Source organism: Lipomyces tetrasporus, assembly GCF_029532465.1.
Source record: "Lipomyces tetrasporus strain NRRL Y-64009 chromosome Unknown POJ06scaffold_6, whole genome shotgun sequence".
NCBI lineage: Eukaryota > Fungi > Ascomycota > Lipomycetes > Lipomycetales > Lipomycetaceae > Lipomyces > Lipomyces tetrasporus.
The window spans coordinates 1367103-1383098 of record NW_026611601.1 but is presented as its reverse complement, the minus strand read 5'-3'; the positions used below and the strand labels follow the sequence as shown (position 1 = coordinate 1383098).

The 15996-nt window shown below is 48.2% G+C and overlaps 4 protein-coding genes across 4 annotated transcripts; 1 reads left to right on the top strand and 3 right to left on the bottom strand.

The window, feature by feature from the left end:
- Positions 1-2931: 2931 nt before the first annotated feature.
- On the bottom strand, positions 2932-4571 carry POJ06DRAFT_123120 (uncharacterized protein). Its single transcript, XM_056184271.1, has 2 exons — positions 3402-4571; positions 2932-3342 (listed from the first exon to the last, which is right to left on the bottom strand). Exons 1-2 carry the CDS (start codon positions 4441-4443, stop codon positions 3233-3235), a joined length of 1152 nt encoding a protein of 383 aa, XP_056043524.1. The 5' UTR covers positions 4444-4571; the 3' UTR covers positions 2932-3232.
- Positions 4572-9803: 5232 nt separating this feature from the next.
- POJ06DRAFT_282084 (uncharacterized protein) lies at positions 9804-10936 on the bottom strand (the record flags this gene model as incomplete). Its single annotated transcript, XM_056189994.1, has 4 exons — positions 9804-10377; positions 10434-10456; positions 10486-10608; positions 10640-10936. The coding sequence occupies 4 exons, from the start codon at positions 10934-10936 to the stop codon at positions 9804-9806; spliced, it is 1017 nt and encodes a 338-aa protein (XP_056043523.1).
- Positions 10937-12801: 1865 nt separating this feature from the next.
- Positions 12802-13257, top strand: POJ06DRAFT_255316 (uncharacterized protein). Its single transcript, XM_056187883.1, is given in 4 exon segments — positions 12802-12880; positions 12900-12902; positions 13029-13145; positions 13210-13257. 4 exon segments carry the CDS (start codon positions 12842-12844, stop codon positions 13222-13224), a joined length of 174 nt encoding a protein of 57 aa, XP_056043522.1. The 5' UTR covers positions 12802-12841; the 3' UTR covers positions 13225-13257.
- A 430-nt stretch (positions 13258-13687) lies between these two features.
- On the bottom strand, positions 13688-14122 carry POJ06DRAFT_268944 (uncharacterized protein; the record flags this gene model as incomplete). Its single annotated transcript, XM_056189343.1, has 1 exon — positions 13688-14122. The coding sequence occupies one exon, from the start codon at positions 14120-14122 to the stop codon at positions 13688-13690; it is 435 nt and encodes a 144-aa protein (XP_056043521.1).
- Positions 14123-15996: the final 1874 nt, after the last annotated feature.

Here is a 15996-nt window from a genome sequence, read left to right as displayed (position 1 = left end):
TCTAAGCGTTTCGAGAATATACACTTCTCAGCTACATTACAGTGAACTTGGACCTGATCTTAAATACTCCACATCGAGCTTTCCTAATTAGGAAATTATCCGCCTTATCCGCCAATTCCCATCCATATCCGCTATATCCGCCCATCCGTCACAGCCCTAGTTATTGTCATCTCCAGTCATTTCATCGTGACGGTGACGGCAATCATCAGACACGACGGCCCCGTCTGCTCAAACAAGTTGCAAGTAATGTGAAGGACCCTCCTGATAGAGCTCTGTAATGTTGGTCGACTTGTCATTTAAGTCTTTGTTTTATGGACAATCCATCGTCACAGTCTTGGGCGACTGAAACACGGCACTGCGCTTTGTACGAGAGAAAATGCGGACTAGTCTGGTTAGGCGATTTTGCTGGGTCAACAATTTTACGTGGATGTAGGGCTGTCCGAATACTCGTTTTTCGGAATATTGTTCGGCGAATGATTATTCGCGTCATTTTTGTTTGTGAATAACGAATAACGAATATTATTCGCTGACCAGACACGGAGCGAATAATTGGGCGAATATATTGGCAATATTCGTTATTCGCTGCAATTATTCGCTCAATTGACTGGTTCAATCAGATCTTTACGACTTCATACTATTAAAACTCGAGAAATGAGGGCCCTTTTTGGTCGAAATGCGGCCTGTGGCTTCATCTACATGGTATCTACACCAGTAGCAATGCATAAATGCAGTATTCCTGCCAACGGATAAAATACATATAATAGGACGGAGTGTAACACGAAGGGGGAATATTCGCATTCGTACGACGAATATTCGCAATTCGAATGCGAATATTTGGAAATTTCATTCTTACGAATGCGAATGCGAATAAAAATAAATTATTCGTAATTATTCGCAATATTCGCACATATTAATAAATACATTAAAAATCTTCGTCGTTGGCGTACATATCCCTTAACAAAACAAGCGTCCTCATGGTGTCCGGACTTAGGGAGTGTCTACGTAGGCCCAGCAAATCCGTTCCGCTGTTGAACAGTCTGTCGACTGCTACGTCTGATGCAGGAATCGCTAGATAGTCTGGGTTGGTGAAACCCTGCGAATATACGAATATTATTCGCATTCGCATTCGTAGCTGACATTTTATTCGCTGCGAATTGCGAATGCGAATGCGAATAGAGAAAACTGTATTCGTGTCCAGCCCTAATTCAGCCGAGTTACTATGGACTCACGTCGGTCGCATGGCTCCGGGCTCCTTAATTCTTAGTTATCATTAAGTTAAGCTAACCTATATTACTATTAATTGGTAGGGCAGCGTCGAATGCGGATACCATCCGCCGCCATCCCATCCGCCTTGATCGAATAAATTCACTAATTATCACGCTAGCCTAATTAGGTTAGACAACTACCTTTCATAGTTTAGTGCAGAAGATCCTTTATTCGCCACGCCAAAGTTTGACCACGGGTCAACGATAATACAACTCATTCGCCGTGATAAATAGTAAAAATAGTCCAGTGTCAGAACTACATAGGCGATGTACTTGACAACACAGTCACGTCGGCATCGACGATTGCTATCTGCTGCTACGGCGATGAGAATATCAGCTGATAGGGCTGTGTCGAATGATGCGGATATCTGCTTAATCTGACCCTATCCGCCATCCGCCATCCGCCATAGCCAGTTTGGCGGATTTATATCCGTCATCCGCCATCCGCCATCTTGTCGAATAAATCCGCCTTGATCGAATAAAACCACTAATTATTGCGCTAGCCCAAATAGGTTAGATTTCACAATTTAGTGTCAAATGCCTGGGTTAGGCCAGGGTTAGGTTTGGGCCTACAGGACCTGATCTTAAATACTCCACGCTCAATACCATCTCGATCTTTCCTAATTATTCGATTATTCGATTATCCGCCTTATCCGCCAATTTGACAGGGCTGTGGCGGGTGCGGATCTCCGCCAAATTTTCCCCATATCCGCATTATCCCGCCTAAGCCCTGCAATTTGGAACCTGACAGATATTTATTCGATCTCCGCATCCGCCAAATTAAAACGTTATTTATTCGGGCGGATAGTTTGGCGGATTTCGTTGGGTGTGGTTTCAAAATCTCACTTGGCTGGTCCGTGACCTGTCACGATCGGGCGATGCTTGATCGGCTCTGAGCCGATCAACAATTTTTGCCCCATCAAGCCACTCGCTCGCTCTCGCTGAGCGAACCAATGCAAGATCCAAGACAACAATCACGCCACTCTCACTGCGATCCTCCGCTCGGCTATGGCTGCCAGCTTTTTGAAACATTATGTGCCACGGTGCGGAACAATTGAATCTGTCGTATACGATGTGTCTGGAATGTAACAATGCCCAATCGCATATTATGTCAAATAAGTCGATATAGATCTCCCGTAGAATGTAAGGTCCGATGGTAATAATCCGAAGCCGCACCGCGCTCGGAACGTGCCGGCTGCAATGCATGTGCGACCTCGTGTTCGAACTGAATGTTCTCGGCACACCGGTAAGCCAAAAAGCTAAAAGCAAAACCACTATAATGCAACGAGTCCAGATCCAACCACTGAAATTCAGAGATCCCCAACCGATTATTACCCCGGACGCAATTAGTCCGAGTGACGTCATTTAATCATCGGTCGATGCCGTGGTCATTTATACGAGCAAAATGATTTTGATGATAAGCCTGGATCGACTTTTGCAATAGCACGGAATAAATAGAGTACTGCCATAAAACTTGGTCAACTTTATGCATGACCGGCTGTCCACACGTGTGACTTTTGTAGCGACTCTGCTCATGTCATAACGAGCATGTTGCCGATTATTTGTGAAGACACAGTAACGAGTCTGGCCCAATGTAGAATACACGCAATGATTACCCATTATCCTGTACATGTACACATAAACCACATGGCACGATGTATATCCTATCCCAGTACCATAACATCCTAAAACCACCATCTATCTATCGTACACAAAAAACCACGGCCCAGTACAATAATAATGTATCGAAAGTAAAAAACAAAAAAACGTAAGATATACCGTGAAAAACCATAACAATGAAAACAGACATGCCCAAAGCCCAAACTAGTCGTAAATATCCGTAAATGAATGTATGGGTTACACAATAACGATGTATAATGCTGTACGATCATGCCTGCACGGTCACAATGTTACACATTCGGCCGGCGGCATGCTACTGCCATTGATGACCGGCAAAGCCGATCGTTTCATTGCTGGCCGACGGCGCCAGTGAGAGTTTGTGACCGGTTGGCCGGGTTGGCCGAAACAGCGGCTGTCGCAGCCAGTATGCCGCGCTTCTTGAGCAGCTTCGCATGATCTAGCGTCGCCGATTAGCAGAGATCTCTATGAACAGCAAAATGGGTAGGAACGACATACGCAGGCCACAAGCATTACACAGCGTTCGCGCACCGTCAGGTCCTCGTCGCCACTCCGGCGTCTCCGATATTCCACACTGGTGACACCGACTCGGCTGAATTCCCCTCGCGCGCTTCTTACTTGGCGGCGGTATGCTCCCTCTAGGTGTCTGGACTTGGTCTTCGTCATCAGCGTTGTGTACCGTGTCGACCGAGTCGGCTCGACTTTGTAAATCGTCCGCGTCAGCAGCGTCCCGCCATGCCTGCAAAAACCGCACGTTTTCGCGCGCTCGACCAAGGATGTCGTCGATCATTGACAAGGACGGCCCCGGATACGGCGCTCGCGGGCCCGACAGTGGCGGCGGCGCGTGTCGCGCGACAAAGTGATAGATGTGGGACGAGTTCTCTTGCACGCGCTCGATACCCCGTCTGTATTCAGTTACGGCGCGAGCACGGTCGATTGATTCCGTGTGCGACGGGCGCGGGACCTCAGTTGCCGGCGGCGCCGGTGGCGTCGAGAGTTGTGAGAGCGGCTGGGGTGTTGGGCCAAATCTGGACTGCGAGGAGACTGATGCAGACAGCGACGGCAGTCGAGGGCGATCGTCGTCCGCCGAGTGGTCCGGCACGGGCGCAACGTCGGTCTGGATGGGCGGCAGGACATGGGCCGGTTGGGCTACTGCGCCTGGCGACGTCGCGGTGCTGGAGGCTGGCGACCAGCCTGCTAGCGGATCCTGCCGTGGCACACTGACCGGTGTATTGAGTGCTGACGAGGACGTTGTCGCCCAGACTGCCGGATCTGAAGTGCGCTTGTTCCAGACGTGCGAACTCGAGCTTGAACCGTACAGTCGTGGTGCGTTTTGATCAGTGTACTGTGGGGACGGCCGCCCGTCGAAGTACAGCTTCCCAGGCGGTGGTACGGCAGACGGCGCAGAGACGATGGACATCATCTCGACGTAGGGGAGTCTAGTGCGACGGGCTTCGTTGGAATTGGTAGTTGATAGAAATGAGGGTTGATGGGCCTGTGATGTTGGCGTCGGGAATTGTCGCGACGAGGGATTGCTCATGTCGCGCTGCAGCGACAGCTGCGGATCAACAAGCGCAGGCCAACCGCGTCGTGTAGAGCCGGACGACCAACTGCACTATCGCGGGGCGGAATGTATAAATAGCAGATCCAGCTTATTTATTGACTTCAATCTGCTTCTGCGAAGTTAACGAGTGGCAACAGAATAGACGCGAAGGCCGGTTTAATCGAGCCAGAGTGGCAGCTGAGATAGATGAGGGTCGCCAACCCTAGACGGCGGACTCGCTGGCGTAATAGCCGATGCTTGTAGGTGTCGTGAGCGTGCTGATGCGGAGCGGTTGGGAAGATGTTAAATGCGCTGTGTGGAGAGCCTTTAATGCCCGGAGCGTGATGTGCCAAACCCAGGGTAAGGGCTCAAAAGTCGGGGCTCCGGTGGGACTTGGGACTTCCAACAAACTAGTGTGCAATGCGGCAGCCGTCCAACGTACCAAAGCTTAATATAAATATAAAAAGAAATTGTGTCTGCCCTGACAGGAAACTTTTGGAGAAAGCCGAGTTGAGGCGAACGCGGGACGGAATCCAGACACTGGGCGACACGGAGACTCGCCTATCGACCTCGCGAACGAAAGGCGCAGGACGGACTACGGCCGGAAGAAGATTAGCTTGGATCAATCATACTTCGAGTTACATGAAGGTCAGGGCTAGTGCGACACTAAACTGCAGTCTAATTAAGGGCCAGAGTACAGTCACGATATTCGGTTTGCCTTAGTTCAACGGCGGAGGATTGGAACGTCACGGTTCGAACCGCGGCCGCCGGTTCCTCACTTGCCGGGAAGGAAAAAGCATCGAATTTCAACTTTACAACGCAGTCTATTGCAAACATTGCTACCGGTATCGGGGTTGACGGCGGCATGACTGTCGATGGCGCGTGCACACTAGCCAGTACGGTAGTCCTGACAGAAAGAACGATAAACTAAGGTGGCCAATGTTTTGCGATGTCGCGCAGTCGATACGCAGCAAGGCTGGTTCTGGTTACGGTTCCGCAGGCTGCTCAATCAGCCAACCGGGCGTGATTCGTACTGCCGACTACCATAGCGGTGGTACGCGACGTTGACCAACTCGAACATATGCATGCAGTGTTAAACGTATTCAGTGCACAATCACCTATATTTACCCATGGTTCATTAGCTATATTTCCACCCAGGCGAGCGCAGGAATGGATAACCCGCCAAGAAAATTGGATCTGGCATGTGCGCAGGGGTGACACGAGAATGCAAACCTTACTTAAGCACCAACTGGAACCGAGATCGAACCCGTTCACAGACGCATGTGCCACCATTATAGATCTTACGCTAGTCTACAATCGACGAACTGCAACCTGTCACCCGCAAACATTTCCGAATCATGGACGGACCAATCGAGTACTCGGGGCCGCACGATTAGCGAGCTGTCAGGCCACATCACCAATCGATCCCAGCAGGGTGACTGAGAGAGCTTGTAGTGCCGCATAGGCCGCACTCTTTAACGAATACTGTCTCACGAACCTTTCATCGAGATCCGTTTTTTTTTTCTATGCCCGGCTAGATTACTGCCATTATTTAGATTTTGCATTCTATTTAACTGACGGCCAGTTTCTTAGTGTCATGCATGCCCGAAGTCTAAGCTGGCGTCATACTCATGGCCCGGCGAATGTGCGAGGCAGGCGTGTGTGCAGCACCGGACTTGTCAGCCGCCACGAGTTAGGTACCCATGCTGAATTCTCAACTAAGCTTAGTAGTAAAGTCAAAGCCGCACTGGCAGAGTACGAACACCAAGAGACCTGTCGATTGGATCTCGCTATATTCCGAGGACTTACTAGTAAAATCTCTCAATCATCATAGGCGGACAGCAAGGTGGGGGCGGGCGTTTTCCATCGAAAGCCTCGCGCCTCGTCGAGTTGGATCACGGCACTAATCACACCAGCTTCGTGGTCAGTGCAAGGCCCATACATCTGCTCCAGTGAAATCAACCGAGACTTTCTAGAAGCAATTATTGACTTCCATATGCTGCTTGTCGTTCGGACAGTCGGCGATTGGGTGGTGGCGTTTTCCGGAAACAGCAAGCTCTAAGGTACGGCCACTCGTCTGCTTTGTGCTGGGTCAGCCCAGCCAGGAATCTCAGCAATCGCGTATCCGTTCCGCTTCATGCGCGGAATCGCAGCATATCGCACAAACTTATCGTACAATGTTTATGGACGACCGCATAGAAGACACAGAAGAGAACTTGTTGCCTTGCATGAGCCGAGGTTGAGTTGTGCGAAAGACCCTGTCTAGCAGGTTCAAAGTTTCGGACCTTTCATAGTGATTTCGTGATTTCGTACCTGGTGCGACAAAACTTCCGGCGCTTCCATGCGAGATCCAAAACTTATCGACTGACTCTCTTTGTGAGTCGCACTAAAATGCAGGCAAGGAGACTTTTGTCCAGGATTGTGGCAACATCCTCCGGGCAAAAGCATTGCATGGGCTAGTTCGCTTTGTCCATATTGGCGTGCTCGTTAATCGAACTTAATCGAATAGTTGCGTTCTGGAGCGCGTAATTACGCAATGGATTCGCAAGTTGTCGAACAAGGTTTGGCTATGAAACGTCACGTTCTGCCATCTGCTCGGATCGATCTACCTGACCGACAATGTTTAGTTTGCCGTCAAGCATATGCTTCAGCTTACATCCATAGCTTCCAGAAACATTCCTTCTCTTCACGCAAGCAGTTGAGTCTTCGCGGAAGGAGTTCCCGTAAACCTTGGCATTGTTTGAACCTTGACGGGCATGAAACGAACTCGTGCATGATTGCTCAGGGATAATTTTCTCGATTTCATCTCGTTCAGCGCAAAAAGGTTAAATTAGTGACGACAGGAGCCGCCTCGCCGCGCACGCATGCACGGCGCGATGAACGGGCCAACACGGCTTGCGTTTCTCTTCTATTTGTCTTTCCGTTCAGTATGTACCTTCGCGAAGCAGGGTTGGTGCGATATCACTCTGCTACGAACGTATCGGCAGCAAGGGCGTGTTTGCACGACGCGGGCTTGTCATGTGGTTTTTGCTATATCAGACAATTTCCAATCTTGCTATTTAGTGATGGCTTCATAATACGAGCTTGTCGAGCAGAGAGATCAGATGAATGTGCAGCCGCCAATTAATGCGAGACACTGGGTAGCCTTACCGACCTTTAGCTTTTGCTATTGAGACGCCTCATTCGCAAGATTGGAGTCACCACGTGTGCTTGCAGGTGCTAGATATATATTTCACGATCTATTTGTAAGTCTCGGCCGACCTGTCGGATGTCGCCGTTTATGGCCCGGAGCTCTCGATTTCTTAGCCATTTTGTCTTTGGTCTCTCATTACGGAGCGGGAATACTTCGCGGCACTTATACTGACTTTTGGAAGCGGCGGATTGATTTTGCATCTATTATCACCTCCAATAATACTTTGTAAGCCGATTGTCTGATCTCTTATCAGAGCAGTCCGAAAACCTGTTACATCACTCTCAATTACGGCACAGGGGTTATACGCGCACTCTCGGCCGATATCCGAGTCCGCATTGGCAAGTGCAGGCTCGCTCGTAATCTTATCTTTCTAGGCTCTATCTGTCTTGTCGAAGTGCGGCAATATACCAAGCTCAATATATCCAGCTCATATTCCTAAATCACCGCGAGTTCGTATCGCAAACCCGATCGATCATAGCCAAAAGTAACAGGATGCAACATAGAGTTTGATATGAGACTGCAGAATTTTGGCGTTGGTCAGGCCTGTGGCAGACTATTTGTCACTCACGCGGGCTGTCACACCGCACTGAATGTCCGAAGCATGACTCGGCCAACCGTCCGCACTGACCACGACAAGCCACGCCGAATGCCAAATGAACACGTCCGATGTACCCTGTAGAACTTAACTGTGCCCAAATCAATAAAAAGCAAAGTTGACGGCCCGGAGGACCCGGATTCACCACGAAGCTCACGTGTTGCCAACTGCCTCACGCAAGGAGTCAACGACTGGCGAGAACCCAATTCGTGTTTGATAAGGGCACCAGTTTTAAGTTTAGTTCCGGATTCGGCAATCGACTGCTCGGCTATTACTATAATCATTCGAGATAATTACATTGTCGCGGAATAACGCCGGAGATGCCACGATGTTTTGAATGCCATCACGCACGGCACCAAAATCAGTGCTCACTATATCGCGACATCCACGCCAGCGAGGCCTCCATTCGTTTCATTTTTTTGCTTGCGCCCCATTGGCTCCGATGACCCTGATGAGCCCTTCTGACCTCTCGCTACAGTATCCGGCCGTTGCTTGGCATTAGCCCGGCGCGCTCGCTGTGTTTATCCTTGATGTGGCATCCGTAATTGATGATATTTACGGAATTGGTCATATGAAATTCCTTTCGACCCTATTAACTTACCGGGACATTGCAACACTCATCACGATAATCGCCGAATGCATCACATGGGTACATGCGACATGTTTGCTGATATGAGGTGTGCTAGCATTGGAACCTCGATAGACCATGTCGGCATATGTATTATCCGTATGCATCGCACACTTCGGTTGACCAGTAATCATACTTTTCCACTTACGCAGTATTAACCGGTACACCAAACGAGGTATGAGATGATCGAGCTAGGCTGCTAACTGGAAAGGCGTGCACCAGGTTGCATGGATTGGTCAAGCACGCTTGAAGTTAAGCACCAGTATTTCTCACAGCGCTCGGCGGACGATAGTCCGGGCAACGAGTAACGCGATGGCCAGTCTGTCCCGCGATGTTGCCCTTGGTTTCCTCCGAATGCTGCGTAATCTAAATAAATGGCGTCAGAACGTTCACAAAAGTACTGGAGGATTTGCGCCACTACATCAGCAATGAATCGTTCATGTACGGGGCTGCAATCCCTTCGCCTCCATGTGGATTCTTGCCGTTCGCCCACGCTGGTAAAAAAGTTTGATTTCAGGCATCCATTAAGTGTGCGAGCAACCGTGTAGTTGATTCAGCCACAAAGGTATTAATTTGCCTTTGCGTTTCTGTCGTCAGAGAAGTCGAGACTTCCGTGCCCAACCGAACTTCCCGCGGAATACTCAGAGGTTGTGAAGGATCCTCCTCAGCTCGTTGTAAAGGGCCCTTATTGATAATAGAATCTGCACAGTGGTGACCATAGTGATTTGTTTGCGAACAGTTTCGTTGACTCATGCGGTCCGTTTCAATATCTATTCTCGATGTGGCTTCACAGTTCTAATTTGTGTCTGACAGGTAAGTTTGTAATGCATTGAAATTGCTCCTTATATATGATACAAACAATCTCAGCTTACCACAGTCGTTCCTACCCGTTCCTGACATCCGACTGGCCTAGTGAGATTCCAATAGCATCCGTGTCCAAATCATACTTTAGTACAGACTTGATGATAATGGAATGCGAGATTCTGGAAAGTTGCAGAGCCATCATAATTAACTGATAGTCCAATGGAGGCGACAATTTTATGACTATGCGGGAGGCTTATAATGTCAAAGTCCGGAACGAACGAGATTGATTTGAAGACTTCGTAGTCGATCCGGAAGCGAGCTGCGCGATCTTGGCTCTGTTCTGGAGCCAGAGGAATGTCAAGCTTGTTGTTCTCTAGCAGGACCCTGGTGTTTTCCGCCGTGCGGGTGGGACGCTTTTGAGAGTAGCCCGACGTTTTTGAACGCAAGGCGACTTTAATGACCGTGAGCTGGATATCCAAAAGCCAACCCGTTCGGGAAATATCTTCGTCCTGAACTGAAATGTATAATTCGCGCGAAAGGTTTTTGCCTAGACAAGCTTCGCTGTCGTTGTAGAGCGCCATCTCAGCTACAATGGAAAGATTGACGTGTTTTTGCGTTGATGACAACGAAAACGGCTTTTTCAACCCAGATAACTGCTCTTCTGGTGGACCGTCACATTTGGCTGCGAGAGCGACATTCTCGGACAATATTCTTGATATCATTGTCGTAACGCTGGTCGGATGTACGCACGAGGATCGCGGAACCACATTGATTGCTCGAGAAACGGCTTCTTCCGTCTGAAGATCCCATGCGATTAACAGTGACTTCAAGACTATAATCGACATACATTTTTCGGTTAGCGTGACAAGTGGGTGGCAAACCAGTCCGGACTAATCCAACATCCATTGCTGAGTGTGGGCAGACCCACTTTGAGGTTCGGAACTTGGCGCTACTCATCATCATATGCAAATACAGGAACTTGAATCGTGAACAGCAAGACATGTTCGCCGGGAGATAAGGCAGTTCCTCTTGGCTGATCAAAGAGCGATGTCGTTATGTCCGCGTGCGTATTGTACTCCATGATCCGGTAACCCTTGTCGACTATTCGAGCAGTATATGAGATTCCATTAGAGTTAACGGAAATGTCTTCGATAGTAGTCGGTTCGTCCAGAGTAATACTGACTTTCCCTGCCAGCGGACAGCCAACGGACGCGACTTCATTATCAACTAAAATCGCACGTGAGCACCGCAGACGGAATGAGGGCTTCATCATATCCTTTTAGGAGACAGGGAGAGCTTCATCGTAGATACTTTCAACTATCATAGAATCTATTGCAGTTTGGTAGACGAGAGGAAATCGTGGATTCTGAAGGCTAGAATAATACGGTGCAATTCCATTCGTGTGGACATGTACGTACGGCGACCACTTGTGGCAAAGACATGCTGCGAGCCGACTACCATACGTAGATGACGTCACCGTACGCTTCCTCGTCCTCCATTTTGAGACAGCCGGACCCAAGCTGCATTCATGCAGCTGACGTAGGACGCGAATTTGCGTATATCTGATTGTCAACTCAACCAACTTATAATACATCAAATATCACACACATTTGCCAGCCTTCTCCTACCAGTGGCTTGACTATCTGCATCAATAAGTCGGCATAGAGCGGATCCGCTGGACGCACAAAAATGCCAAACACAATTTGCTGCACCTACAAAACTCCGAATTCGTTCTCTGGGATCTGACGCTGGGTACAGCGTCGAGGAGTGCTGACAGGTTGGGATCGCGTGCTCGGCTCGGATGAATAAGAAATTTACGATCCTTAAAGAGGTTGATACAAAAGTTACTTGAACCAAATTTAGATTTGTGGTTTCTCTTATATTTGCTGTCGCTTATCGCAGTATTTCATTGGCTGGTAGAGATCCTACTCGCAACACTCATATTCGACTAAATTGACTTAGCCTATCGCTCAAAATCTACAAGTTCCGCCTGGATGGTTTATTAGATTGGTCTCTCAACTATAGAAGGCGACGCTGGTGTGCAGATAGATAGCCACAGAATCTTGTCAGCATTCCTACACTAAGATCAGAGGCGTGTAAAGCACGATATAGTGTAACTTGAATCAGACGGCTTACAGAAGTCGGATGACTGCGCGTGATACTGTTCCCAAATATGCAAACGACTGTGCAAAAGTTGGATTTGACAAGACGGGCACAAACTATAGCCTAAGTTTCGACTCGACGTTTAGCGGAATCTACTCGCAAGATACTCCCAATAATAGCATAGGTTTGCACATGAAGTGTTGATTATTGTTGACACAGTCTAATACAGAGACAGACCTGTTCCCTCCATACGTCGCTCTACCAGACAATAACAGTATTCTGCAAGCTGTGACGTTCAGACGCGACGTGCAAACAGTCTGAGATTCAGCATAAGGAGTCCTCCTTAAGCAGATCGTTTCTGTAAGGGAAATACTCACAGATTAACTTCCTGCCATCCAAAGGTATCTTTGGCGTGGATGAGCTATCCAGCAACAGTTTTTCTGGGCTGGTAAGCTGGTAATCCAAACCGACCCAGGAAGTTGTTGACCGTCGTGCCGAAGGAAATTATCTATCGTCGTGCTAGATGAACATTTTTTAATGCTCTGACATCAGCGACCTGTCAGAATGGCTGGGACACCGTAATTCTCGAACTTTGTGCTGTGGCGGTGATCACTGATCAGTCTGCGGCTCGTAATGACAGCGATAAATAGCTTAAAGAAAGGATAGCTTGGTTAGGGCGCATTGTGAGATTAAATCAGTTTATAGTTGGACTTCAGGACATGAACTTTGTGTCTTTCGCATGGTAATGGCAAGTGGTGTGCTATCCGGTGCTGCCGAGGCACCCGGATTCTAGCGGATGCAGTCAATAAACATGACGTCAAGTTCTCGCGCCTACGAAGCCTGTGGCGCACAAGATTCGTGGCGCATGGCACTTCTGACAATCGCGACCTGTGACATCAGCATCATGTGTGGCTTAGTCGCAGCCGATCCACAGCGCATCCGTCGCACGCCATGCGGCACCCAAACAAATATAAGCCCCCCTCGCCCTATCACAACCGAGCTTACACACAGTTCGTCATTTATACATCCACGCCATTATCCCATACATTTGGCCTAGTGTTAATTAGTTAGAATGCCTTTCACTGCTTCTGATATCATCAAGATCATCTTCGGTATGTGCTGTCTGTTATGCATGCGGGACTTTGCAGCCATCTACAAAGTCAGGGATTGAAGTGTGATGGCCATGTACCCGAATGCATCCATCCGGCTTCCGTTATAGGAGTTTTTCAAAGTAATGATGCTAATGAATGAATATAGCTTTCATCCTTCCTCCTCTCGGAGTTTTCCTTGAGACAGGATGCGGTGCGGACTTGCTCATCAACATCGTGTTGACTATTCTCGGTTGGCTACCTGGTATTTTGCATGCGCTCTACGTTGTATGTATCCGCGTTCTTACGGCATCCGTACGGAGATAGTAACATAGCCTAACAATTTCTATAGATATTTAAACACTAAGCATTCCATTACTATCGGGTCTCGAGGCGCAGCCCTGCGTCTCTAGGCGTCCCCGTCATGTGAATTACTTCTTTCAATAATAGTCGTATTAGTATATCAGAAAAATGAAAGCAAGAACAGGACTCAGGCGTTCCTCGGTCCACCCTTTCATAATTGAATCGTATGAATGCTCTGGTTATGGTGGAGGAGGAGAAAGATAAATCTTGTTGTGCACATTGGGAATTTGGTTAGTCGCAACATGTTGTATCGATAGTCCTACTTTGTATCCGGCGGATTCGTTGACTTGATTACTTGAGGGCAGTTTTAATGTATTAAATGAGGTAAACACTGACTTATTCGTGGTCGAACGCCGCGAATATTGTCCTAGGCACTTAAGACTATTTTCTAAAATTCGAAATACGTCAACGATTCAAATCATTGCTGAGATGATCACGCAGCCAACCTTGAGTGGACGAATGACACTTCACAATTGCAAATTGAAAGCCATACACACTATGATAAGAAATACATATGTCTCCGCGATCAAGGATAAGGACGTCGACGTGGCCGTGGACATGACCAACGTGGACATGGACGTGGACGTGGCCGTGGGGGCGTTGAAAGTGGACGTGGAAGTGGACGGTGTCGTGCTCTTGGTCGGAGCTGGAGACGAAGGAGAGCGGTATAGGCTGATGCCCAAACCAACAATGCAGACGAAAGCGACAATGGTCATGATCCATATCATTTTGCTTCGCTTCGTACCGGCTCCGTACGCGTTATCCTCATAATTTGGCTCGCCGACATTGGTTTTCAGCAATGAAGAGTCGAACTTGCCCTGCTTCTGTGAAGAAGTCACATGCCGAGGCTGTTTGGGCTCGATTTCCGGCACCAAAGTGCTGTCTAGCGACTTGGGGGCCATTGTGGCTCCCGTCGCGCTAATGGATACCGTCACGTCCACTGCACCGCAAACAAGATCAAGGAGAAGCAGAGTAAGTGAAGACAAGATAAACAAGAACAATGAACGAAAAACTGGGACGAGGCAGAGAAGTGATGGCGACTGCGCCCTTAATGACAGTCATCGACGACAGAGGCAGGCAGGGGAAGACGAGGGAGGAACGCGCGGCCGAAACTACTTGAAACACGCGTATGTGGATTGGGACTGCGCACGAATGTTCATATTCCTACATATATTTGAAAACTCACATACGATTACAAATGCCATAGTTATTCGTAGGTATTTCTGAATTTAAATTTAACGCGTTATGAAGCCAACGGATAAGTCGTACAAGCCGCTGAAGTAAGTGATATAATAATCAAGACCATACTAACGTAGGGTATGGGTATTTGGCACGTATGAGGCATTTGGGCAAATTTCAATACATTATACTAAAACAACTAATCCTCTAGAGAAGAATTACAAGATCCAGATAATTCTCCAGTGTCTTCCCTTACAACTGGTTCCTCAGTTTCCTCAATTTTGCGCTTGCGTAGGCGTCCACGAGGCCGTTTTGCGACCTGCTTCTTTTTATAGAATTGACGGAGATCCGAGTAAGACGATTCCGTCTGCTGACCCGACAAGGCGGATTGCCGGGTGAGTACGAAACCCTCAGAAGCAGTTTTGCCAACTGAGGTACGATACCCTCAGGGGACACGCTCGAATCGGTTCGGGGTTCAAGTATCTATAAAAGATCCTATTCAGTATTGTATTGATTCTCTAGAAAATAGGATCTTGCTTTAACCTTTAGCGCATTCCTCGTAACACCCGTGGCATACCTCTATGACTAAGTCCTCTGAGCCGCCAAATTCTTCAGGAAACTTGCTAGAGCTTTGCCGCGGGCGCTAACAAGTCATGATCGATCATGACTGGAAGCCATCCCTCGGCAACCTGCTCCTCCTTTATCTGAGCGTAGGCGTGCCCTGCAGCCACAAACTCCATGACCAGGTTCCATCTGAACTCGACATGGTCCGTCTCTTTTCGTGGGTCGTACTCCTCGAGATATGTCCGCGCGTCCGCAAGTTCGGTATTGTAGCCGGGGTAACCCTACTTACTGGGTCTGGCCCGCTATGGACGCCCGGCTCTCAAACAAGTCAAAGTGTCAACTGGAGAGATCCCAGTTGATGGAAAGAGATGCGGATGGTTACTGTCCTTTATTTTTCAAAGTCTAAACCCCTTATATATAACAAAATCCTTATCTATCCTCCACTGATAACGAAGAAGCTTATTACCCTCCACTTATAACGAAGAAGCTGAAACGTTGCCTCAGGGCAAAAATACGTTCCGCCGTAGCCCTTTGTAATAAACATATCCTTAACATTGCCTAGAAAACTGGGCATGGTGCCGGATGTAGCATGGGAATTAACCCTATCCCGCCGCGATTTTAACAGAGAAAGCTATCAACACGGTTAAACCCGTAATAATCCAAAAGTACGGACAGCTTATGGAACGCTACTCGTTGATCTTCTCTCGTTTGTTCTCAAAAACATATCAGGGTCGCCGAATGCGGCTTCCAATGCGCGACGGAAATCGACATAGCTTCGGTGAAAAATTGATAGCGCTATAGTGTAAGGCACAGTGAAAGGTAAGTTCGACTAGAACTTATTTGAAAGGGGTTGTTGGATATCCTTAGTTTGATTGCTTAATCAACTATCGTATCCAAGTAATTATGATCTCTATATATACACATGAATACTGTGTAAACGTATGATTTGTGTCTAATCCTCAACAAGAAGTGATCGACTTTGGCGACACAAGGCGTTGTCGACGTCGAAGCTCTTGTGGTTGAGGCCGCTGAC